At 48.0% G+C, this 26,548-nt stretch overlaps 2 protein-coding genes across 8 annotated transcripts; both read right to left on the reverse strand.

Annotated features, from left to right (window-relative positions):
• Positions 1-9,601: 9,601 nt before the first annotated feature.
• LOC143004403 (kinesin-like protein KIF23) lies at positions 9,602-18,552 on the reverse strand. 7 transcript variants are annotated; one of them, XM_076155253.1, is made up of 24 exons: positions 18,468-18,552; positions 17,911-17,974; positions 17,360-17,488; positions 17,098-17,203; positions 16,820-16,956; positions 16,611-16,723; positions 16,346-16,516; positions 16,128-16,169; positions 15,615-15,727; positions 15,366-15,487; positions 15,174-15,276; positions 14,993-15,072; positions 14,799-14,918; positions 14,465-14,624; positions 14,190-14,351; positions 13,922-14,088; positions 13,642-13,815; positions 13,290-13,511; positions 12,730-13,038; positions 11,205-11,438; positions 10,896-10,984; positions 10,664-10,724; positions 10,441-10,478; positions 9,602-10,325 (listed from the first exon to the last, which is right to left on the reverse strand). In XM_076155253.1, the coding sequence occupies exons 1-24, from the start codon at positions 18,479-18,481 to the stop codon at positions 10,310-10,312; spliced, it is 2,946 nt and encodes a 981-aa protein (XP_076011368.1). In that variant the 5' UTR covers positions 18,482-18,552; the 3' UTR covers positions 9,602-10,309. The 7 variants fall into 7 exon arrangements, with proteins under 7 accessions (XP_076011368.1, XP_076011367.1, XP_076011370.1 ...); XM_076155252.1 differs by having other exon boundaries at positions 11,205-11,441; XM_076155255.1 differs by lacking the exon at positions 16,128-16,169.
• Positions 18,553-19,077: 525 nt separating this feature from the next.
• Positions 19,078-25,645, reverse strand: LOC143005086 (membrane progestin receptor gamma-B-like). Its single transcript, XM_076156331.1, has 8 exons — positions 25,497-25,645; positions 25,006-25,133; positions 22,802-22,992; positions 22,550-22,676; positions 22,228-22,272; positions 21,534-21,630; positions 20,512-20,656; positions 19,078-20,094 (listed from the first exon to the last, which is right to left on the reverse strand). Exons 1-8 carry the CDS (start codon positions 25,548-25,550, stop codon positions 19,856-19,858), a joined length of 1,026 nt encoding a protein of 341 aa, XP_076012446.1. The 5' UTR covers positions 25,551-25,645; the 3' UTR covers positions 19,078-19,855.
• Positions 25,646-26,548: the final 903 nt, after the last annotated feature.

Genomic DNA, 26,548 nt, shown 5'->3' on the forward strand with positions numbered 1-26,548 from the left:
CCCCGTTCCAACACATTAGCTCTCAGACAGTTGTAGCCCTGACATATTGAGATGTAGTGCAGGAACTGTGCTCTGGGCACCAGGCGATGTGCAGCTAATGCACTTTGCTAATGTATTATTTAGAAAGTGGCCCCACTAATTGAGTTTTAATGTCAGTGGCCGCTCTCCCGCGTGTGTTTGACTGAGCACAGGGGAAAGTTTAGATGTTGATAGATGATAGTTGGCCACTTGCGGCGGCTCCAAAGGTCACGGGCGACGCCGGAGCGACCAACGTGACCTCGGCTGCTTTTAAAGGAAACTCGCCTGATTTATGACACATCTGTATGAAATACAGACGGCACTCCGCTTCATTTAGTCGACTCCTGCGGCTCCACATCACATCAAAATTGCATCGGGGGATGAAAGTGCTTCAGAGAACCTGAGCAGCTCTGTTCTCAGCAGGGCTTATAGAGAGACGACGCCAGTGTGTGTGTGCCTGGAAGCTGAGAAAGCTACAAGGTTCCTATGTTGGAATAACGACAACGCTCCATGAATAAACAAAGGAGGAATTGGTATTTTAAACAGGGAGTCACTCTACGCCGCTGCCGTGTGCGGGGGAAGTCATTAGTTACACACTTCCTTGCAATTATTCTGCAAGTTAGCCCGGCACGTAGCCCATGATAGGGAGAGAGAGAGAGAGAGAGAGAGAGAGAGAGAGAGAGAGAGAGAGAGAGAGAGAGAGGAAGAGAGAGAGAGAGAGACCCGTCTGGATGAGAGTCACTCACCCACGTCACCAGATAAAGCCCGGCAATAACTTATTTCCAAAAATCCCAACCGGCTAATTAACATTGTGAATCCAAGCAGAAAGTCGCTATTCCTCCGACAAGTTTAATTGCACTGATGTGTGTGAGCCACAATTTCCCGGCTCAAAGTGAGAGCTGCTTTGACTCACATACACACACACACACACACACACACACACACACACACACACACATAAACCAGCACATTCCCTCACCTCAAAGGGTCTGAACGGGGCTGTGCGTGTGTGTGTGTGTGTGTGTGTGTGTGTGGGCATAATCAAGTTTGGCTTTACCTGAGCTCATTTGATGATTTAATAGACTTAAATTAGTTTTCTTCCCAAGGTTAATTATGAAGCACTGAATTAAATTTGCCACTTTGCTGATTGCTTATTTATAAAAAAAAAAAAAGTGTCTTCAGTTCTGCTGGGCGGTTGTAATGTGATTATTGGATGGGACTGAGTGGAGCCAAATCACATCGTGTGCTTAAGCTGCCTGATGAGTTCAAGGGGTCACAGGGAAATGAACATCTGCTGAGTCTATAACCACCACAGAAGAAGAAGAAAACAAGAGATGAGGTCAGAGTCTGAGGGTGCATTTAGATCTCAAACTCTCACTCCTTTCCTTTCTGTACAATTTAAGATGGACACCAACTGGACCTGACGTGAAACTCCCGGCGTCCTCAGTCAATGAAAGTTCGTCTCAAATTACATTCCAGCCTCGCCGCCTGACTTCCACGCATGCCCTCTGTCCTCCTGCGCCCCCTCTCTCTCACTCTCTCTCTATCCATCTCGCTCTGACAGGCTTCTCTTAATCCTGCGAGGCTTATAACACCTCTAATGCCGCCCAGCTCCGTTCACAAAGGCCACTGTGGCGCAACAGAACAAGTGAGTATATTACAGCGCGGCACATCAAACACTACATGGTCAGAAAAGCAGAGCACTCCATATCTCAGACAAGTGAGTTTAATGGCAGCCAGTGCTTGACCTTCTCCACGGGGCCTCCATGTTAGTCACTCTCCAGCAGCTTCAAATTGAAACAGACCCACTGCAGCCGCAGAATCCGTACAGAGAGAGAGAGAGAGAAGAGGGAGAAGAGGGTGAAGAGGGAGAAGAGGGAGAAACAAAGCAGCTCCACCAGGGAGGAAACACACTGGTGAGAGGTTTCATCCCTTCCCCTCAGGATCTGCCGTCTGTCCCTTGTATGCTTGACTGACTTGGGACAGCGGTGTCCCAGCGGGTATGCCAGTGTGACAGCGCGTCTCCAAGTGTCTCACCCCGCAGGGTTTGTGGGTACAAGCGGCGACGGCAGACCACCCCACTCCCAGTGTGTGTGTAAGCTCAATCAGCCGCCCCGTGCAGAGGCTCTGCTCTATCAGAGGCTCTGCTCTATCAGAGGCTCTGCTCTATCAGAGGCCCGCTGCAGATCAGGCTTTGATGTTCATACGGCGACAGCATATCAGAGCCGAGCAGCAGGTGAAAGTAATCCATTTTCCACTCTGTGATTCATGGATGTAATTCCTCTGGTTGAACACCAGCAGAGGTTGTATCCTTGAAGCAGTCGGAGGGATGAGAGGACTTTGGAGGACGGAGACGTGAGCGTGAACCTCGCAGGTTATTGGGCGAGCGAGGACAACGTGGCCAAAGCAAAGCCTACATAATGCATGTGGACTAATGAGACTGCTGAAATCCAAACACAATATCAATCACAGCATCTTCTCCTCATAGGTTTAGATCCATAATAATTGGTCGGCCATCTGCCCGCCCCACCCTGAGCGACCTGCCGTTACGCTCATCCTCCTTATGGCCGCCGCGCCGCTCACAAGTCAATCTATCGACAATTACAATTATGGGGAGTGATTGAGCTCATCCCTCAAGTTCCTGAAACATGCAGCAGGTCCTGTAAATGGAACAATTAAGATAATTGACTGTACAAGCCCCATTAACAAAGGCTGCACACCGCTCAGAGCTGCCATTAGATTAATTCTCATAATGGAGAAGCTCTTGTTCCTTCCATTGTTCTCCGCCTCCCATTTTCATTCCCTTCTAGCTGCAGGTGGGAGGCACATCCTGCGCTCAGGCTCAGGACTGTGTGTGTCAGACCAGCGTGGCACAGAGATGAAGAACTCTCTGCTCCAGCACCTGCAGACACCTGCAGCTGTACCACCTGATACATGAACAGAAGGAGAACCAGCACCAAACTACTGAACATCCTTGCTGGATGTCATTAAGACACGACTGGTGTGTGTGTGTGTGTGTGTGTGTGTGTGTGTGTGTGTGTGTGTGTGTGTGTGTGTGTGTGTGTGTGTCAGGCCACTTCTCAGACTTGTCTATTCGGCTGACGGCTCGTGTTCGGTTACAAGCACTACACACACTCTCCCTCTGTGGGTCTGTGTGTGTGTGTGTGTGTGTGTGTGTGTGTGTGTGTGTGTGTGTGTGTGTGTGTGTGTGTGTGTGTGTGTGTCAGGCCACCCAACCCGTCTGTGCCGAGGCCTCACCGGTGTCAACAGCAGGTGTGAAGACGTATAGATCGCTACACCTCTGCTGCACGGGCTCTCAAACCTTGGCACCCGGCCCTTATGTGGTCGACGGGAGCATCAGGGCAGCTCCAGTCTCAGTCCACTCTCTCTCTCTCTCTCTATCGTCAGCGCCTGTCCAAATCACTCAGGGATGATATGCATTCCTCTCCCACTTACTACCAGCCGCCCCGCTTCAGATCTGAGGGTCCGGGGGCCGAGCTGGACAGGTTGCACAGCCGGGGGCCAGACAGCTAAAAGAACGCCGTGCACAAGCCGTACGAGACAAAATACCACAGTAGCAAATTTTAAAACATATTACTTGGCAGAGGAGCAGGGAGATATTTTTTTTTTTCCCTACTTTGCTTCTAAGGAAACAAGATCGCACAGCTGCTTCAAGTTTGTCCTATTTTGGACCATCTGCAGCTCCTCCGTGACGTGTGTAAGAGAAGACAAAGCAAATACCCTCTGAGTCAACACCGCCCTCATCCCTCCTGCAGTTGGAAAACAAATAAACACCGGCTCACGCTAAGCGGCGCTGGCAAATCCACTCAGGAATTTCAAATACTCCTGAATTTGTTTTCCATGAGGTCTGTGGAGCAAACGCTGCAATCAAAGAGCTCAATTTGGCCTGGAAAGAGTCAAATATTGGATAAATATTTTCAGGGAAGCTGGTTGAGATGGAACGGTTTCCCACTCTTCACCCCCTGCCCTCTGTTTTCACACACACACACTGGCCCAGACACACACACACACACACACTTTTATTCAGATTTTTTTTGGGGACTGATCCGTGTTCCTCCCCTGCTGCCAGACCGACTGACACGCTTGTTTATTTTTCCCATGCCCACTTCAAATTCCAACATTCCCCCCTCCCTGAACTGAAACGGCTTGTGTGTGTGTGTGTGTGTGTGTGTGTGTGTGTGTGTGTGTGTGTGTGTGTGTGTGTGTGTGTGTGGCTGGGCCAGGAGACCAAAAAAAAAAAAAAAGTAGAAAAATATCAACAAGTTGTCATTTACATCAGAACAAAAACAAACAAGCGGAGCAGAAAGGAGGAGAAAGGAGCAGAAAGGAGCTGCTAAGGAGCGCGAGACGTTTCCTCCAGCAGGAATGTGTCTCATGTGGCTTCAGGCACTCTGCCAGCCAAATCTAATATGGATTTATATACAAAGAAAGTGCTTAGTTTAACATAATGAATATTTAATCATGCATGGACCCTGTAAAGCAATTTTACAGAAATAATTGAAAGCAGATTTTGTCTGGAAGCTTGAAAAAAAAAAAAAAAGGGGAGGAAAAAAAAAAGCAGCAGCTAAACTGTTGACCCAAAGGAACCAGAATCTCACGCTGGATTAAATGTTTACACTGCTGCCACACACTCTGACAAATGAGGTTAGGAATCTGGGCTGGAATCAGGCTGAGCTAAAGCTGCTGAATCCAGGAGAGAACACGCATGGGTCTGTGTGCGTGTGCGTATGCGTGTGTGTGTGCGTGTGTGTGTGTGTGTACCTTGTCGTCTTTCTAAATCTAGAGACTACAAAAGAGCAGGAAACTCTAAATCAAAGCAACCTTTAGGGGCTTTAAATGTTGAAGTCTTTGGTCTCACTCAGTTTCAGGCTGCAGCTAATTATGTATCAATTGATTGTTTTTTTAATAACTGGTTGATTCACCGTCTGTCCTGAGTTCCCACAGTCCGACGTTGTGTTTTTAATTTAGTTTCATCTTAATTAAAAAGCACAACAGGACTCAATTTCCAGCTTCATGCCACAGACGGAAGCATCCGATGGCGTTGTGTTGCGGCGGCGGCGGCAGCCTCAGGTCACAGACAGAGACCACATGACAGGAAATAGCTCCACTTCCATCTCCCCAAAAAAAAGGGAGAAAGGAGCGACATAAGCGGATTTGAGGGAGCGTGTTCACTTGTGCAAAGTAAAACAGGTTATCAGGTCTGTGTGGTGATTCCCTGGCACCCTTAATAAATCTGCTTAGCTTACGGTCTAACGGCTTCATTCGCCCCACAAATCTCTGCACTGTAATAACACGCGCCAGCGAGCACAGATTAATTTAATAACTCTTTAATATTCTCCATGAAAAAGAACAGGGGACCAGCAAGTCCAGAGCATATGGGACTGGGGGGGAGGGGGGATAGGATATGGCTGCAGCAACAGATTGAATATTACGTAATGATGTCATTTATATTCCATTCAAAGAGCTTCCCAGACTGGGGACTCAAACAGAGACGGGATTTGTGTGTGTGACGGAGAGTCATCAGGCCCACAAAGAGAGTTCAGACGCTGCTACGCTCCCGTACGTCTGCAGGTCTGGCAGGTGGACGGGCGTACGGGGTCGTCTGGGGTCGTCTGGGGTCGTTCATGTGGAGCGTTTAAGTGTCACAATCAGAAAGAGAGAAGCTGGAGACAGAATCCAGTGTAAACATGAAGCAGGCAGACGGGACAGGAAGTGTGTGTGGATTCTATCACAGTAGAATCGCTCACATGTTCTTGGACTTCAGTGCATTGTGTGTGTGTTTTTTTTCTTGCAATCAGCAAAACAAGGCGTTTGCAAAGCGACACGTCTGCTTTGGAAACGAGCCTGGGACAAATCCGAGCGAGACGAAGGCAGAAGTGGCGGTGCGGCTCGGAGAGGAGAAACAGAGCTTGCAGACGTTGTAATGAGAATTTGCTCCATTTGGCAGTAGCCTGCAGCAAAGGTCTCCCATCTGCTTCCTATTGGAGAAGGAGCCCACAGATTGGAGAGGGGGAGACGAGAGGGAGACACACGCATCTGTGGACCACACTGACACCTAGTGGCAGAAGCTGGGATCACACGGTAGTGGTTGGAGAAATGGATGGAAGTGCAGGTTTGAGTTCATGTCAGAATAACAACGATCAGCTGGGCCGCCGTCTGATTGAAGTTACATCATTGTGTCTTATGATTTACGGATCTTTGGCAGACTGACAGCAGAACCTCCAGTTACAGACTTCAAACCAAATGAAGAGGAAGTGAAAGAGATTTGTGTGAGGAAGAGAGAGGAAGAAAGACAACCGCACGCTGAGACACACACAACCTGAAACACACCACACTGAGGTTACAAACGCTGACTGAACACTCCAGCTTCTCTCTCACACACACACACTCGCTGTGTCTGTGTGCTCCTCCTCCTCTTCCTCTTCCTCCTCAGTGAACATGGGAGGAAGCAGAAAGTGACAAAACATTTGTTTGCGTTTGAAGTGACGCTCATTTGTGCAGGAAGATTAAACACTGAGGTCGATGTTGAACCTGTGGAAGCACTCGACAAAGAGCCACATTACAGGTGTTATTAATGTGTGTGTTTAAACTGGGTACACATGCTGGAGGTGTGTGTGTGTGTGTGTGTGTGTGTGTACGTGTGTGTGTGTGTAGAGGGTGTGTGAGAGGCTTTTAGCTAGATCAACAGGCAGAGCAGGTACACAAGCTCAAACAGAGGCGATCTCCTGCAGAGGATGTAACAGCTTTACACACACACACACACACACACTCACAAATACACACAAAGGCTCTGCCTTAGCCTTTAATAGTGAGAGGAAGATATAAGGGGGATTTCCACAGGCCACATTAAGTCTTACCTCAGCAACACACACACACACACACACACACACACACACACACACTTAGAGGATGTGATTGCAAATCTATCAGGCACTCGTACCCCAACTACAAGTGTATCATGTTTATACGTCATACATGTTTACATTAAATCAGTTTGGAGGGTTGTGTCCTAACTGCCTTTGTCCACAGGAACTAAGTCAACTTCTGTTTGTTTTGTATCAAGGAACACACACACACACACACACACACTTTGGTCCTGTACCATATTGTAGCTCCGCCCCCAGGTCAGGCACTCTATTGATCCCCAAACCCAATCAAACCAAACTCAACAGCAGAAAAGGAAAAGAGACATTCCATGACTTTTGATGAGCTGATGATGATGATGATGATGATGATGATGATGATGATCGGTCAGAGAAACTATTCAAGTGCACATTTCCTTTGACAATTTAATGAACAATGCCCACAATTGTAGTCACAGCCTGCTGAAGTGAAGGTCTGGTGTCAACAGTGCAGCCACACACAGATACAAACATGTAAACACACTGCTTCATGCTTGTGTGTAGTCATGCTTGTGTATTAGGCCATAGAGGGAAAGCGTCTGTTATCAGAGTAACAATGGAGCTCCTATCAGACACGGTGAGGCAGATCAACCAGAATGGCAGCCTCACCTTTGTGTCCATGTGAGGTAAGGATGAAGGACAACGAAGAGAAGTCTTCAGCCTCCTGACCTGTGTGTCAGCGTGGATCTGCAGCTCACTGTACACCGGAACATACCACAAAATAAAGGCCTTTGTTTAGCAATCTCTCGCTTTCACACTCAGTGAGCACACACAGGCTGACCGCTCTGATACAACGTGGCAAAGCAAACACCCGGCCAACAACAGATAAGAGGAGTCGTGTTTAAGCAGCCATTAGAGAGTGTTTGACTTTAAAAAAGGAGCCGTTTAGTGGAGCGGCGCTGTCATGTGGCGTCTGCTCCGACACGCCGCTTAAAGGCCGCCTAGGTAAACAGGCCGGAGGAGGAAGGGTCGATGTTTCTACAGGCAAGGGACGAGAGACACGAGAGTCACGAGAGACACGAGGGCCGAGACGGAGAGGAGCGAGATCACACCGGCTCTCGCCTACGAACCGCCGCTCCAACTGCTGGACGAGACGAAGCCGCGACCTCAAAACTTTAGCAAAAGATGATAACAAAAGAGTCAGAAATAATAAAAGGAACAAAGACGTTTATACAAGTGGAAGTTTGAGACACTTGACAGAAAACGTCTGAAATCAAAGTGAAATCTGAAAGGAAAAAGGAAATCAATTAAATAAACGTGACCTTTTAAACACAGCAGAGAGCGGCAGGTAAGAACTTTCTCAGGCTAAAGACACTAAATACAGCCTATGGATTTGCTCGTTCATTTCCAGGAAGCAAATTACCGTCAGCAGTGAACCCAAGTGAGCGTTTAGATTCAGATTTTTCAGCTCGACTTGCTGTGAAGCGATGGAATGCAGCATTTTAAGCATCAAGCAGACGTTAATGACAGCTCGTCATCCAGGCAGAAAAGCAGTTCAGCCAACCGGTGACCTCCACACGGCGGCTGTGCGGGCGTTCACTGTGAAAGCGTTTAACTTCAAACGACAGAGCGACCGGGGGAAGCTGTCTAAGTGCAGACGACTGCAATTACGCCAGCGGAGGACTGTCGTTCAGACTGTCAATCAAAGCAGAGAACTGTGACGACACGCTTCCTCCCGCTATTCTTAGAAATCACACAGATTCAGTTTCAGGAGGAGGCAGAGTAGGTTTGATCGGAAGCGGTGTGAGATGATGCCTGCCAGCTTTCTAAAGGAGTTTAGTGCCACCTGCTGTTCATCCTGTGTACTGCATGACAAAGTGGGGCTCACTTTACTTAAACTTGTGCAGTTTTGTGCCCAATTTTGTAGATTTCTCTCCTCATCAACCCTGCTGGGACACTTATAGTTCCCCAGAAGCCAATTTTCCAACTTTCATCCCAAACCCCTCTTCCTCCAGGACGATTCCCAAACATTTCCGACACGCTGGCCTAATTTTCCACGAGCATCACAGTGCAGGCCGCCGGATTCCAGCAGCAGCAGCGAGACAAAACACACACAGCCTTGGTTTGTGTGGACATTTGTGTTGACAGAGTGAGGAATGTTGCACGGACGGGCAATTGTGCGCACACACACACACACACAACACACAACCTGTGTGTTTAGCAAAGCCTTCAAATGGGCCTTTAAGTCTGGGCCGAGTGAGTCACAGTGGTTTTGGCAAACAGAAGCAAGTGTGTGTGTGTGTGTGTGTGCTCCACCTGTTAGGTAAACTTTATGAGACTCTCTGAGCATGATTATTGTAGCACGTCTCATATTGAGCTCCATGTTAGCGGTGTAGCGACTCTAACCCCGACCCTCAGTGTGCTGGACTGACCTGTGCCGTCTTCAGATGACTGACAGAACCACACCAGGTTCAGCTCTCAGTTGGAGTGGAAGTGGAAGTGGACTTTAGCTGTTAGTCCCTCTGCTGGTGTGACTCTGGTAGATCTGCATCCACACACAAACACACACACACACACACACACGACACACACCTGCACATCAGACGAGTAATGAGCATTGAAGCTTTTTCTTTTTTTCTCAAGTTTATTTCTACAACCAATACAAAGAAGGAAACATGAAAAGGCAATATTTAATATTAAAAACATATATAGATAAAATACTTTAAATATCCAGTCAGAGGTGAATTATAACAAGAAAACTTCAGTGTTTCTTTCTTTGACCTCATTGATGAAGAGTAAAACTGTGGCTTCTCTACAGCCAAGGAGTAAAAGAGAGAAAAGCTCTTCAAATGTTTTTGTACGATTAAATATCATATAGAAATGTCTCAGATGATGTCACCGGGTCAGCAGTCAAGGCAGGTGGTTAGGGTGTGTGTTCTACTCTTCTGTCCTATTAAAGCACGTTGAAGGCTTCTGTCTGCACTCATCATCACCTTACCAACCTGACAGAGCAGATAGATGAACATGCGCACACGCACACACACACACACACACAGATAAAACCAGGATCAAAGCTGAGACAACAGAGTTACACAGCCGCTTGTAGTTGGTTTTATTATATTCATTTACACCCGGTAGAAGAGAGTGCTACACGTCACAGAAGCTGAGTGAGGACAAAAAGGTAAAAAGCGTGAATGAGTCATATTTACAGTCAGTATTCAAAGATTCAGCAAAATGCAGGTGAAGGCTCTACAATCAGCTGAGCCTGAGCGGTCAGCCTAAGGTGGCCTCGCTATTCTATCAGCTTTATAGCACTCTGCACAAAAAGAAGAATTATCTAAACAATCGTTGCCTTGCAGTAATATATAGGTGGTTGATGACGGCGCTGCTTTAAAAAAGGGAGAGCGACTTCGCTGAGGCCCGGGCGCTCACGGCTTCCTGCGCCTGGAGAGAGAAGACAGACAGACAGACAGACAAACAAAGGGAAAGAGCATAAATTCATGAGTCTTTAATCCTGCGTTTGTGATTTAGAGTGGAGATTGCTCTTCTGTCTGCTCACTTCTGATAGGCTTGGCTGGAACTCGTCACCACTGGAGCCTGTGGGGAGGAGAAAGGTTTGTAAAGATCACAGCTGCACATCGATCAAACTTTGAGGATACTTCAATACTTCAAGTGTCCTACACGGCAAAAGCCACACTTTCACTTCACACACACACACACACACACACACACTCATTCAGACACGTAAGCATAGAGCATCATGTAGTGCCGACTGCACTCACTCTGTTTTCTGTGTCGTCAAACTGAGACGGACGCTCTGCAGACGCTGATCTCCGCTTGCGACTGAAAGAGAAAAACGTCTTTGTGAACACTTGGAAACAAAGATTTATAAACAAAGTATCGTCTTAACATAAACATTGACCCGCTGTTAATTAGAGTACACAAAATACATATTCAACACTTTAGATGAAGCTTGTTGAAGTTGGCCTCAAAGCCGTGGTTGCCCCTGGTTACCTGGGTCCGGTGGGACACTCCTGCTTCAGCGTCTCGATGTCTGTAAACTGCACCGCCTGTCCTCCGCCGCGGGTTTTGAACACGTTGCCCTGAGGAGACACACAAGCTTGAACAAACGTCCCCAAAGAGAACAGGGGGAGGAACGCTCAGCGGCAAGTGGAGAGAGTGTGGGTGTGTGTGTGTGTGTGGGAATCCCTCCGTGAAATCAAATCAAATCAAATCAAATGGGGGAAAAAGGAGAAATTCATGCAAGAGAAAGAAATAATCAGAGGAACCAAAGAGCAGGGAGTGAATTAAAGAAGTCTTTACCTTGATCAGCTTGGTCTCGATCTCCCCGTCGGAGGCGAGCTCTTGGTGCCTGAGCACGTACTTGTGGCACTTAGACAGAGCTTTCTCGCTGGGGGCCGACACCGTGACAGCGTTGGGTATGATTGGCTGCATGACAGTGTCTAGCTCCAAATTAGAGGCCGGTTTGTGGTCTACCCATTTCTCCCCACCCGCAGAGTGTGAGCGCCTGTGCAGCTGGTGAACGGGCAGGGGCCGCTGCTGAGCCCGGTGTGAGAGAGAGAGAGGGCACGTTATTCACATGTGACAGGAGGAGGGGGCGATCAAGAGAGGGACGGGGGGGCGGGTTAGACGGGGGAGGGGTGGATTAGTCAGAGTTATGTGGGGTGGAAAGGTCAGGTGCTGCTGGAAGTCACGGGGCGGCTTTCACTCCTGAGATTACAGCAGGAACTACAGATTTGGCCTTCCAGTAACACCTGAACCTCCACACGCTGCTCCAGAGAGCCACAGGGCAGCAGAGTGAGAGAGAGTGAAGAGGAGACGCATGCAAAACAGAGCAAACAGGCAGAACGAGCAAAAAGGAAGGCAGTGTGGTTTTTAATCAGGTGGAAGGAGCGGAAAGTGAAACCAGGGGTACTTCTACTATCAGGTTCAACCATCTGTGGGCTCCTAAAGCTCTTTGTTTTGACTCCATCATCACCGTGGAAACGTTCAGTTCAGTTTGTGAAACTATTAGTGACGATCACAAAGAGCACGATACGAGCGTGTGTCGCACTCTTCCTTGCTCTCTCTCTCTCTGTGTGTGTGTGTGTGTGTGTGTGTGTGTGTGTGTGTGTGTGTGTGTGTGTGTGTGTGTGTGTGTGTGTGTGTGTGTGTGTGTGTGTGTGTGTGTGTGTGTGTGTGTGTGTGTGTGTGTGTGTGTGTGTGTGTGTGTGTGTGTGTGTGTGTGTGTGTGTGTGTGTGTGTGTGTGTGTCGACGTCTAAAGGAAGTCTAAGTGGAGATGTCGCTCAGTCAGATTGTCGGCTGCGTTTGGTTTTGTTGTAGTTTCGCTCATCAGCCAATCAGAGTGAGGCAGGATTGTGGGCAGGTTTCTCATTAAAGCAGAAAGCTCCCGACAGGAAGCGGCCTGATTAAAAACCATGTGCGGCGTTGCTATGGGAATAAGCTGAGCTCTTTAAATATACAAGAACGTATCTGCATTTTTAATACAGACAAAGTTAAACTGGAGTTAAACTCAGAGAGCAGAGTCAGACATCGTGTTCTCTGCTCTCTGATGGAGAAACGTCTAGAATCTAAACAGACAAGAGGTCGACTACAGGAGAGACTACAAGTATGACAGAGCTACTGAGAGCACAAGCAGAGGAACATGTTAACAAGCACGGAGGGTCAGTCTGTCTCATCCAGGGGGGCCAACTTCCTGTCTCCCCCCCCCCCCCAAACAGACAGACAGACTCACTACACACACACAACGTTTCTACTCGAGGCAAAGCCTGAACTACAGCATGTCAGGAGCTGAACATCTACAGGTTGTCACACACAGACACTGACCCGTGTGCCCGACTCCAGGTCGAGCCCATAGACGGTCTTAGCGGGGGTCTGGCTCTCTTGGGCCCAGAGCTGGCCCCTCCTGCGGCCCACGCTGCTGCACGTGCCCGGGGTCTGGCTCCCGTACTGGGGGGTCCCCGGGAGTCTATCGAGGTCTAGGGGTAACCTCTGCTCCCAATCTGAGATGCAGGAGGCTACAGACGGGTAAGCTGAGGCGGCGGCGGAGGAGGAAGAGGAGGAGGAGGTGGGGTATCGGTCTTGAAGGGCCCTAACATTGATGGGAATTTTTCGGGAAGGAGTTTGGCTGAAACCCTGAAAAAGTGATGAAGGCCGAATGAAGGCCAAGCAATGAGAAACATTAGGGCTGTGAGACTCAAACACACACAACTGGTGAATACGGCTGTGAGGCTGGTGTGTGTGTGTGTGTGTGTGCGGTCAGGGCAGCCATGGGAGAATTACGTGAAGACGACACACACAGATATCAGGTTCCATGCATCATTAGCTAGTCATTAGACATTAGACAGTGATGACAAAAAGACGACGTAATGAATGAAATGACTCACGAGAGAGGCAGACGGGGAGGCGGACCTCTTCTGTGGGGGGTTGTTGTGTGCGTCTCTGTCCCTGGCCGGCCTCTCCGGCTTCTCCGGGCGGCCGGCGGTGGACGAGCCGCCGCCGCCGTTGCTGCTGCTCTCCGTCACGATGGCCTTCAGCTGCTTCAGCTTCTCGTCCTTCACCCACAGCTTGTTCTGCATCTCCAGCTGCTTGGCGTTAACGCGCCTCTCCTACAGGGAGAACACACACCGAGGGAACACACACCGAGGGAACGCTTCAGGGAACAAACTCAAACTATGACCGCAATACTTCAAGTGACGATGTTAAAGGAGCATTAGGGAGTGACTTCTCCACACTTACACACTCCTTCTCCCACTTGTGCTGCGTGTCCGACACCATGCCCTGCATCCGCGTCTCCATGCGCCGCCTGTCCGACAGCTCAGACTGCAGCCGCTGCTCCCGCGTCTCCAGCTCGTGCTGCATGGAGCGTTTGTCGTGCTCGTACATGTCGGTGGTCTTCTGCAGGATGTCGATCTGCAGGGGAGGAAGGGGAGAAGGGGATTCTGGTGAGGAGCTGCTAAGAGCACATTTGGAGACCGGGCGTAGAGGGGAGGGAGGAAGGTTGTTATGGAGACGGCACCTTGTACTCCAGAGTTTTGGATTTCTTCTCCAGCCGCTCGATCTCGGCCCTCTGGTTGGTGAGGAGCCGCTCCTTCTCGTTCAGCTTGCTCCGCTGATCCTGGAGGTAATTCTCTTTGGCGCCCACTTGGCTGTCAAACTGCTGCAGCATGGACTTGAGTGTGGTGGCTGCAGGGACGGACAGATTCATGTTAGAGCACAGTGGATGCTCTGCAACGAGAACTAGAAGAATGAATCATGAAGCTCGTGTGTTGAAGTCGTGGCCGCACTCGTTTTGCTGAGCTGCTCGTTCATCCTCTGACGGATGCGGTGCCTCGTTTCCAGAACCTCAATGAGGCGAGGGATGGTCTGGTCGTCTGCGGGATCCACCAGCTCGCAGGGCGGCAGGGGAGGGAGGCTCTCAAACAGCTGAGTCAGCAGAGACGGGTCGTCTAGGGGTCAGAAGGGATTCAGGGAAAGTTTAATGATGGTGTCAGGAGCAACAATAAGACGACAGCCGCATGTGAGAACGCGTCATAGCGTCGGCGTGGCCGTCGTCGCGTACCGGCGTTGCTGGGGCCTCCTCGCTCCTCCAGCCGCCGCGACAGCTCGTCTTTGAAGGCCTGATTCCTGTATCTGCGTCCTGCTGCCAGGCCGCAGATGGGACGGTCCACCGGCCGAGCCACCTCCACCTCCTGGGTCATCTCTGCAAAGCGCATCACCAGCTGCAGCACACACACAAACACACACACTTAAGTATTTACAGATACACTCCCTGAGCTCTAAAGGATGCAGACGTTCAGATTCTTCAGGAAAGATCTAAACCCATCTCATCTTCAGTATACCGGTGAGATTGAACAGCACTTTCCAGTATAACACACACCCATACACTCTCTTACCATAGTTTCTTCATAGTCGTCAGCTTTTGGATTCACACACACCACCATCCGGACTTTCCCCTCTCCATCAAAGTAGTTCTTAAACAGATGTGTGACCTTGGAGTCCCGGTACGGCACCATCTGCAGGGAGACAAAGGGTTAACCAGACTGGACCTGCTGGGACTCCACTCATGGGTCAAAGGAACTTTTCCTACCTTGTTGGTCCCGCACATCTGGTTCTCACGCAGGACCTCTATGCATGTGCGCAGCGTCATGAGAGACTGGTTGATGTTGCCTGCAGAGACATGACAGATGTGTTCATGAACCACACATTCTACAGGAAACACCAGAGAGCCCAGTGAGGCGACGGCAGAGAGGAAGCAGCTGTGCACTGACCGGCCTCACGCAGACGGCTGCCCTCCGCTTTGGTCCTGTTGGTGCGTTCGCTGCCCGCCAGGTCCACCAGGCACAGCTGGCTGACGTTCACCTGGTTCTTATCCTGCATGGCGGCAAAAGGCTGTCAACATCATCAACCGGCTCTGAGCGATCTAAACGTTACGCCTATGAAGCGGTGGAGCTGCCGGTCACCTGCAGGATGTGATCCCCGTCAGCGTCCAGCGGCGCCTGAGCCAGCTTCACCGTGAACACGCTGTGAGAGCGGCTGGACTCACGGTTGAGCGTCGTGTTGGCGATCCTCCTCTTCTTTTGTCCTACAGACAGACGGAGCATCGATGCCATCAGAGAGATGTTAAGGAATATAAAACAACAACAAGGAGCTGCTGCATCTGCATTGGTATCCATTTTGTCATGAGATAAGAAAAGAAACCCAGCACTCACCCCTCCAGAACACCTCAAAGGCCTCCTCTGTGGACTTCACCTCCACCTCTGTGCACCCGGCCACATACATGTTGTGATTCTGATCTTCACGCAGAATCTTGGACTGCGGCGGTCTGGAAGGGTTAAATGAAACATTTCCTTTTTACAAATATGGAAACTGAGCGCGATGCAAGATTGTGTTTGGCTTTAGTAGGACGGGGGAATGGATCACATGGTGCCAGCGTTAAGACGGCTGAGAGGACAGACAACATGCAGCCGCTCTCACACTAAAGCTTTAAGCCATTCAGAGACCTCATCGTCGTCTGCACACAGAGCGGGGGGGAGAGTGTCCAGAGAGCCCACATCCCAACAACAACAACAACAACACGAGGAAGCTGATCAGCTACTCCACAGAAGCTTCTACGGGGGGTTTGATTAATGGGGGTGGAGATGCACTAATGATTGATAAGACAGCCGGCTACAGCCAAGTGACCACTATAGACAAACACGTGTGACGTCTTCACTCCCACATACATGGACTCATTGTTCCGTACAGGCATGCCTCCACCAAGGCCCCTGATGAAAACATAGCACATTTGAATAACGACACAACTACACACACACACACACAGTATGTAGTTCACATTTTCACAATAGGTGGATATCGGTGTTTATCCGTTGGTGTGTGAAAGTGTCGGACACGAGCGTCTCTACATGTCGTCTACGTACAGTGCAGCGTGTGCGTCTCTTACTTTGGTCTGATGGGGTCGAACGGGGCTTCCTCCAGGAGGTCGTAGATGTAGTTGTTGTAGATCTCGATGTAGGACACAAAGACGCTGTAGCAGCAGTCGTCGTCCACCATGTCCAGCTTACGCGCCTCCTCTGGGTGGATCATGTCTGCAAACTCCGGGTCGGCCTTCTGCCTGGAGGACAAATTCAAAGAAACGGGGCAGAAAGTTTCAGGCGAGCCCTAGGACAACAGGCCTCCAACACAACGTCTCTGAGCTGAGCCGTTACCTGGACGACGGGGTTCTGGGCACTGTCGGCTGGTTCTCTCTCTTCTGTCTCTCCAGAAGAGCGTCCACTTGATTCTGGATCTCCATGCCGTTCTTGTCATCCGGTTTAAACACCTGTGAACGCCACATGAAGTCATCGTCACACTCCGATCCCTAAACGCCGTTCTTGTGCAGTCAATGAGACAAACTCTTCATCAACAAAGATCTTACAAATTTCTTGGCTTGGTAGGGGCCGATGCTGTTAAAGAGCATGTCTAAGGAGCGGGGGAGGAGCCCGCCCTCGCCAGGTGAGCCGGTCATGGTGAAGGTCTTACCACTGCCGGTGACGCCGTATGTAAACAGCAGACCTGTGAGCAGAGGGGGGGGGGGGGGGGGGGGGGGCAGGGTGGGTCATGTAAGCTTCTCTACATCTGTACAACAACAACAACAAAGCTTAAACAAACAGGTACTGGTCGTCGCTCATGGGAGAAGCGGTGCGGCTCACTTACCGTTCTTGCAGTGAATGAGGTCGTCTATCAGCGGCTGGGCCACGTCCTCAAACAGCTCCATCTGATTGGTGTTGATACCAAAGACTTTTTTGAAAGAGTACTGCGTCTGTAGGATGAAGAATGAAAAAAGACTCGTGTGAACGGCATCACACAGGCGCTGGAGCCACGCCCCCTCCCCTGTACATCAGCGGGACTCTAAACTACTATAAGGCTTGACCTGACTACACAAACGGAGCATCAGGCTCAGCCCCTGTTTACTCACCTCTTTGTATTCCCCGTTGCGGTTTGCTTTGAGCCCATCAGGAGCGTGCAGCTGAATGGTAGAGCTGCTGATCATCTCAACACAACATTCTGTATTTTCCACTCCGAGCGGCCGAATACGACAGTAAACCTGCAGACGGAACATTCAGCAGAGTGTAAACAAGCTGATTTGAAAGAGGAAACACGCTGGCTGACACTCGGCCCCCTGCAGAGAGGGCGGCAGACACTGATGCTTCTCCTATTTACATGCAAATGTTTAGATGTTTTGGTTCGGAGGCCTGTGAGCCACATCGCAAAAAACAAACAAACTCTACTACATTTGCAGATCTTGTATCCACAGCAACATCAACCATAGTGAATATGTGATTATCCCACATCAAAGACAAAATGCAAAAATTTGTACTTGGAAGACAATTTTCCAGACGGTTGGACTTTGGTACACTCATATAAACATCACGTGATTCCAATATCTTCTAATATTCCATGATCTGATTGGTTAAGTCCCTCATTCAGTGTGTAGTGTCTCGGTATGATGGAGGTGCGTTCACGTACCCCGACGGGGTCTTTCTCTATGTGGGTTTTCTTCTGTCCCGGCCTCCGAGGAGTCTTTCCTTTGCTGCAAATCAAGTGACGTGGACTGTTAGTCTCAGTCTCAGACCCACACACACACACACTCACACACTCACACAAAGACACACACATAACCCACCAGTAATCCAAAGAATAACTCCATAGTTTCGCTTCCTGCTAGCGTGTTGACGTCAGACTAAAACCGGTTGATGGTCAATCTTCATCTTAAACTACATTAGCGACAACTTGGCACACCCGAGGCGTCAATTCTTGTTTTAATACTGAAATGAACGCAGATTCGGCTAAATGTAGCGTGAATATAGCTACATTTAGACTCTCTGAAAGTTAACGTTTGGTTAGACGTTACAGCGTACACAGCTAGCTTAGCATGAACATACCTTCTTCCTGATTTGACCGTTTAGAGACGCAGGTTAGTGTCCTAACGTTACTACTTCGCGTCCTACTTATTAAGTTATGATCTTCGCTACAGTCTCGCTCACATGCGCGTCTATCAGAGCTGAATAAACGCTTTTACTCACCCTTGTCTCTGCATGGTTGCTGTTACTGAGCGCCGCCTCACACACAGAGCGCCTCTTCTCGATTTTGAAAATTCCCTCTGGTGAAACGTTGATGCACAAACGTATTTTTACAGCGAGTTTAAACCAATCACGGTGAAGCTTGGTCCGGAAGTCCCGACTTTCATGTCAGCCCTGTGCTTATTGGTCCAAGATCAGATCAATCAGCCTACAAATCTAAACAAAGCTGTTGCTTTGAAAATATGAAGCAGAAAATCACATTCCTGTTTATTTATTATTTTCCCCATTGAGTTTAGAAATAACAACAAAAGTGGAAACAAATAATATCCATGTTTCTTTATGAACGTATAATCGTGAACTATTCAAACGAAATAAGTTTAATAAGTAATTAGCAATTTTTATTAATTAATTAATAAATTAACTAGTAATTGTAATGTAATGAGTATAATAATTAAATTAGTAAGTATTTCATGCTTTTATTTTGAATCATATTTATTTATTCAAATAAAATAGAAATAGATATAATTAGTAAATACAGCCTTTTTATGCGTCTATCAACAACACAATACAAAAAACCAAGAACTGTACAAAGAAAGAATGACACACAGGAATACATATTTTATCATTTATTTGAACAAACAATAAATAACATTATTTAAATACTTTCAGTTTTCTATGACATGTAAAAACTGTGACATTATCACAGAGTGTATATCTACAGCACATACACACTTAAACATTCATGATAACTGATCTTTCGACCTTGTCCCGTCGGAATTAGTGCATTGAGTTGAGGTCAATAAGAGATACTTTAAGGAGCTGAGAGGCCTGTTTAGATCCTGTTACATTCTCCGTCATAATTTTGCGTTTTAAAACCACGCTGTGTTTACTTCATTCTTGTTCCTGTGACAGCAAAAAAAAATACATCAGGAACCAATAAATATGTGAACACATTCAAATTCAGAATAACAATCATCATTAGATTAGCATTTTACATTCAGAGTTATCTCTGTCCCCCTCTGCTTGTCCCTTCATGTGTGGAAATCAGAGAAATTAGGAAAAGAACAATACAATATAAAGTTACACATTTGTACAATGTGCCTAAATGTAGCTAACATGCTACCTTTGTAGCTTCAAGGCACAAGTTTCCTGAGAAACACATCAGTTAGTAACTCATTAATGACAACAAGTTTAAACCCTTATTTTGAGATTACTCACACTGGACAGCCGTCAGTGAAGGCAGCAGGTTTGGCTGCAGGAAGGACAGAATCATGGCTAACTTGATTGTATTCTTTTTTATGGTCAATAGTGAGCTAGAGCCTCCATGTTTGATGACCTTTGTTGACCCCTGCGCCTTTTGTTTCCAGCAGTCGCATGGGCCTTTAAGGACTTTAACTGGGTTTCCCTCCTGGGCGGCCAGAGGACGAGAGCAGTGGAAGACTGTACACAACGACGATGGCCAAGTTCACCAGCAAACACAGCAGCGCCGCACACACCGAGTTAGTGAAGGTAATGGGGAGAGAGTGTGTGAGGAGCCAGTGGCGCCGCGTGGTCATGTCCTGCTCGATGGCCTTCATCTGGAAGATGGTTCCCAGGATGCCGCACACGTGGAACAGTTGGTGGCTGTGACCTGCAGAGGGAGCAGGAGTGTTGTGGTTGAGCTCGGCACCGGAGAAACAACAAACAAGTCCTCACTGGGCAAATGATCCACAGCTAGAAGAACTCCAATGAAAACACAAACTCTCATCTATTCCTGGTTATATCTAGTTATGCTTTACAGTGATTTCACACTTTAATGTGGGTCTGAGCGGGGCGAACGAGAAGCTGGACAAACTGTTTGATGAGACTCTAAGCCGAGGTTCAATGCTGTAAGTGTTTATCTGCTTCTTTATCTGATCTGCTGGAGGTATTTCTTTGTATTTCTGCAAAATCCTTTGTCACTTAGTCACATACGAGTGGAGAATGTCCCCTGGACCTGAACACCTTCATCATAATCATCATCCATCAGAATTAACTTTATGTATAGAGAATCCCTCAGGAGTCTCACCAATGAAGTCGAAGCTGCCGGGGGCCAGACGCTCAGGCAGGTGTGTGGCAAACAGGAAGCCCGTGAGCAGAGCCAAGGCGATGTGGTAGTAGTGGAGGATGTTGGTGTCGTTGTCTGTGCAGCCTTCCCCCACACACAGGAACACCTGGACACACACACACACAGCACATTATAGATTACAGTACCCTCACCATTATTCACAAAAGTGGAAACTGCTGTCATCGTTGTCACATTTCCTAATGAGGCTTAACTTCCTTTGTTTAGTTTCTGTCAGGGGAGCTGCTGCTCGGCTACAACACGTGTTTGTCCTCTGTGAAAGTGTTCGAGTGTATCATCTTACAAAAGAACAACAAAAAAGCATTGGTGATTGGCAAAACCTTTGTGTATAAACCAACACCTGTTTTGCAGGGGGAGCCACAGTGTGTGTGTGTGTGTGTGTGTGTGTGTGTGTGTGTGTGTGTGTGTGTGTGTGTGTGTGGTGTGGTGTTGTGTTCAGGCTCTGACCTGCTGATTTACTCGCCGTATTGTGAAACTGTCATGAGTAATATGACATTTACAGTAGCGACGGTTTAAGCGTGTTTTGTCTGCTCATACCACACTGCAGTTCTTCTATAGAAACAAAACAATACAGGTGTGTCGTGGGTCATCCAACCAGTGACGGTGATGGCATCTGAGCCAGATGCGTCAGTGATCTCAGATTAAACAGATTAGAGATGACGCCTGTCAGGGCCTCTGTTGTTTTTGCAATCAGACTGAACATTATGATTCTGATTCTGATGTAAGCGTTCACATGCTGCACTGAAGTTCATTATAGATAAGGTTAGATTGGCAGACGTCATTTAGCTTTAAGATTCCTTTAAAATGATTCCCTGCATACCGATCAATATAGAAATACATAGAAAATAGAAATACATCTTCTACACACACACACACACACACACACACACACACACACACACACACACACACACACACACACATCTATCCCGTCAGGCATGTGCGGTGCAGAGATGGGGCCTTACCCTGTAGAACAGAGGAATGTTGTCAAACAGGAACGGATAGGCAAAGGCAACGACTCGGAGGAGTTTGCTGTACTTTGGACCCTTGCATTCTGGGAATCTGCAATTTGAAATAGAGAGGATATTTATATACAGCAGACTTCAGCATGTGAGACGTTGAGCTGCAGCAGGAGAAGAATGCAGAGAAATAAAGAGGAGAAAGAGAGAAATACAGAATATGGGGAAAGAAATGACTTGTAACTTGAATTTCCTTCAGTTAATATGTTGTGGGCTCTAGTTTACTGTGATAAATCCTTTTAGTGAAGCTTTTAGAAGAGGAATGGAGCTGTAAACTCTCTAAACATCTGTTCCTACACAGATCTTTGTAAACATGCTGGAGTTTCTGTTAAATGAAACGCAGCCGAGCCGAGATGTTACAGAACATGTTCCACCACTCTGCCCTGAGCTCCCACAACCTGAAACCAGGCGGTGTTTAGGGTTTGTCTCTGCAGAAACACAGGGAGGTGCCAGGGGAACAATTGTGCTTTAGGAGAGGAGCGACACACAACGACACACAACGACACACAACGACACACAACGACCAGCAGGGACTCAGTTACAATCAGCTCTGGGCCAATAAGATAATGATTATAATAATGATCACTACAGGCATTAAAGGCTGAGAAAACATGAAACCTATACGTCCTCTTGTCTTTACCTTTTGATGATGTCATGGTTATACTGTAGATACGGTAAACCAAGCCTGAGAGGAGAAAGGAGAGGAAGGAAAGGAAAAAAATTACACCAGGAGGAGACATTTCATGTACAGTGTGATGTGCTGATTGTCGTACAGTGGCACACACACACACACACACACACACAAACCAAACACTGATCAGACTGTTTGGCAGGATTATCAGACCAAACTGATTTACAATTTACAAGTGGAATATAATGATAAACAGCAAAACCATTCTACTATTTATATAAATGAAGCTATAAAGGTTGAGTTGAGTCCTTGTCCCCTGATCCAGCCGTACCTGGAGTAGCAGGACAGGCCGGTGCAGGCGGCGGTGTTGAACACAGCGATGGGTAAGTAGTACTGATGGAAGGAGCCGTTCACCCACTTGTCAGGGAACACATAGGCTGAGTACGTCATGGCTGATCCTGAGGAGGAGGGGGAGGAGGAGAACACAGACAGTTTAACCCTTTAAACATCACACTCCCATCAAAAGAGAAGTCATCCTCCGTTCACATGGCCCCATCACACACACACACACACACACACTCACCCAGGCTGTAGAAACTGAGCGCAGCGTAGTCAAAGAAGAAGCAGATGTGTCGTGCCCGGGGCGACATGGTGCTGAAGGTGTGAGCACAGCTGGAGGCCAGCGGATAGACGCAGCAGGAGAGCAGGAAGACCAGCAGAGGCCAGGTGAAGGCGTCCTGCCACGCCGCCGTCATCAGCAGCCACAGGAAGTACCTGACAGGAGACATGAATGATTGGAGAGGAGGTTATGATTGATGACACTGCAGGTTTGTCTGATGTAGATGTGAAGGTTCTCAGTCCTCCAGGTCCTGGTATCCAAGGAGAAGGTTAAGGCTTGAAGATGTTTCACCTCTGACCCATAAGGCTTCTTCAGCTCTGTCTGAAGTCTGTATGATGTAATGTAAGAATGTAGACGTAGGTTCTAATGATTTATAGAAGAAATCCAGTTACAAGGAGTGTGTGTAGTCACACTTCTGTGGCATTAAATTACAAGGGAGCGCAGCGTTCATACACACACACACACAAACACACACACACACGCGGCCGTCAACATGGAGCTGATTCAACCATGTCTCAGAAAGAGACAGAGAGAGAGAGAGAGAGAGAGAGAGAGAGAGAGAGTGAGAGAGAGAGAGAGAGAGTCTCTCTACAGAAGCAGCCAGGTGGGACAGACATGAATGACAAAGAAATGATACAGAGAGCGAGAGAGAGAGAGAGGGGGGGGAGAGAGAGAGAGAGAGAGAGAGAGAGAGAGAGAGAGAGAGAGACCAAGCGAGAGTCAGTGATACAAAGTACTTGTTGATGTTCAGCGTGAGAGTGTTAAAGCTTCATCACAGCAGGGTACGCACACACACACGCTGATTCCCCTTCAGGTGCACGACGGTGCTGCAGAGGATTCACTCATATGTCTCATTCACTCACACACTCTTACATAACAGTACACACTTGTATACAGGGTGTGTGTGTGTGTGTGTGTGTGTGTGTGTGTGTGTGTGTGTGTGTGTGTGTGTGTGGCTCCGTCTCACTGCGCCTCATTAACAAATCCACCTTATTTGTGCGTTTCCTCGTCACTGAACAGCTCCTTAATGGTGGGAACTCAAGATCCGCTCATTAGCAGCTAGTTGGTTGCTCGACGCTGAGCCCCTTGACACACACACCCCTGTGCCCTCACACACATCCTGCCCACCCACACAAACACACACACTCTCCTTCTCCATGGACCACGCAGTCAAAGCAACTGGCATCTCTGCAGGGAGGAGAACAAAGCGCACAAACCATTGTAGTGTCTTAATATCCCAATACACACACACACACACACACACACACACACACACACACACACAAGCACACACACACACACACACACACACACAAGCACGTGTAAACACAAGCCCCTGTGCTCAGTGACAAAACTACTGTGGCTGTTGTTCTGTTAACTCAGGAACAATAACATCATTTACGTGTTTAAGGTTCATATAGTAGCATTCTGATGGTGATGTCATAAGTGTTTATACTGCTTATCTTCATTCTCCACCTTTTTCCTTTTGTATGTGGGGGCTTTCTGTGGCTTTCTGGTGGCGGTTAATAAGCTGTAAATTGATTCTAAACACACACACACCGCCTCTATGGCCGCTCATCCTGCGATCACACAACCAGAGTGATTGAAGCCAAGCGTTCCTCCTGCTGCAGCGTCTCTGGAGCAGAAGATGGATGTGTGAGCCAAACAGGCCTGAGCCACATCTGAGCTCATAACTACTCCAGCAGCACCTTCCATCACAATGAGTGCAGATCTGAGGCCGATCTCCACACACACACACACACACACGCACACACACACACACACACACACAGGTTTTGCAAGTTGCGCAACATTCCATTTGGGCTGCACCAAACAGGGGAAAAGAGATGAACTTGAGTATGAAAACATTGTCAAGCTGCTGTGGATGTGTTAGAATTTAGACAAACAAATACCTGACATCACACACGAGGTGAAGAAGAAGAAGAATGAACTTCAGAATGTTCAAGTTAAAGGCTGTCTGGGTCGTAAACAGAACAGCGGTGACATCATTGGAATGAATACAGACAGCGTAAAATATGACCAAGGAAGCCCGAGTGTGTGTGTGTGTGTGTGTGTGTGCGTGTGTGTGTGTGTGTGTGTGTGTGTGTGTGTGTGTGTGTGTGTGTGTGTGTGTGAGTCATTACAAGAGTGATCAATTAGTTGTGTACCAGGTGGGCAGGAAGTGGGTCCAGATGTTGAGCGTCTCATTGGTCAGCTGGAAGAGGCTGAAGATGCAGTCTGTGGCTGAGCTGTGGGGGTGACGGTACCCCGAGATGATGCCGCGCTCATGGAACACCTGGAGAGGGAAACGCCATGTGTGGAATTGTATGTCAAAGGTTTGTTTCCATCCAGTGTGATCTGTAAACGTGGTGCTGCAGCTCCTTTAACGCTCCTCAGTAAACAGATGAATCCACTTGAATGTTAATGTGATGTAACTGAGATGTGACAGTGATTTGATTTAAATGAAGCAGAGATGATTTATGATGATAAATGCTCAGAAACAAAACGTCTCACTCACACCTTTGGCTCATGATTATTATGATTATTATGATTATTATGATTATGATCCTGTTGAAGTCTCCTGTCCTGCGTGTCTCCAGGCAGCGTCACCCAGTTTAATGTCATTAAAGTCGGACAAACAGCGAATATGAAGACTTACTTTGGGCACCTGGTTGATGCTGAAGACGCGTGGCCCCTTGATGAGGCTGAGCATGACTCCTCCAAGGTGCTGCTGCTGCTGCTGCTGCTGTCTGGAGGGAAATGGAGCGAGGCCGAGTGGAGCGCCGGGCGCCTCTGCGTCTTTATAAGGCCTTTGTTGCCATGCCGTTCTTCAGGTTCCTCCCCTTCTTCTCCTCCCTCTGCAAACCCAGCGAGAATATCCAGTCTACCTGTGCCACTCCTCCTCCTCCTCCTCCTCCTCCTTCCTCCCCCCTCCCTCCTTCTCTGCAGGTGGAGGGGAATGTGGACAAACACACAAAGGTACACTCACAGATAAACAAACATGGGATATATAACCATATAAACAGTGTGTGTGTGTGTGTGTGTGTGTGTGTGTGTGTGTGTGTGTGTGTGTGTGTGTGTGTGTGTGGTGGCCAACATGGGGACGTCCCCCTGCTCACACACTTCAAGTTCATCAGCCTGATGTAAGATAATGATCCACCTCAATGATCCAAATGATGCAGGAATAGGTTACACAGTAAGATAGAAGGTAGAAGAAGAAGATAGAAGACGCGGAAAAGGAGTACGTGTTTGGAAGATTAGTCATTAGTAAAGAAAAGAAAAGAATTCCTGTTCCTAACTTATTTGTGTTTGAATCTGTCGTCATTTCAGTGAATAACAAAGTGAAGAAGTGGAGGGAAAAACCAAGAGATATGTTCAATCAATACAGGTTCATGTACACACACACACTCTCACACACACACACACACACACACAGGTTATAATAGATAATGGGACCTCAGTCATTCCCAAACTCTGGTTCCGGCCCCGGTTGTGTGGCCACAATAGAAGGCGATGATATAAAGGAATGCATTTAACTCCTCTGCTCTTCTCTTCTCTTCTCTCCTCTTTAATCTTCATCCTCAGTCAGATTCAGACTGCATCCTCCTGTCACTAAAAGATGACAGCTCAGCCAGTCCAGCAGGTTTGAGTGTAAAATCGCCCCCTACAGAAACAAACAGCTGTGATTGACATGAATGGCGCCTCGGAAGC

The sequence above is a fragment of the Genypterus blacodes genome, unplaced genomic scaffold (assembly GCF_046128005.1).
Source record: "Genypterus blacodes isolate CSIRO-AG114 ecotype Tasmania unplaced genomic scaffold, CSIRO-AGI_Gbla_v1 ptg000067l_1, whole genome shotgun sequence".
NCBI lineage: Eukaryota > Metazoa > Chordata > Actinopteri > Ophidiiformes > Ophidiidae > Genypterus > Genypterus blacodes.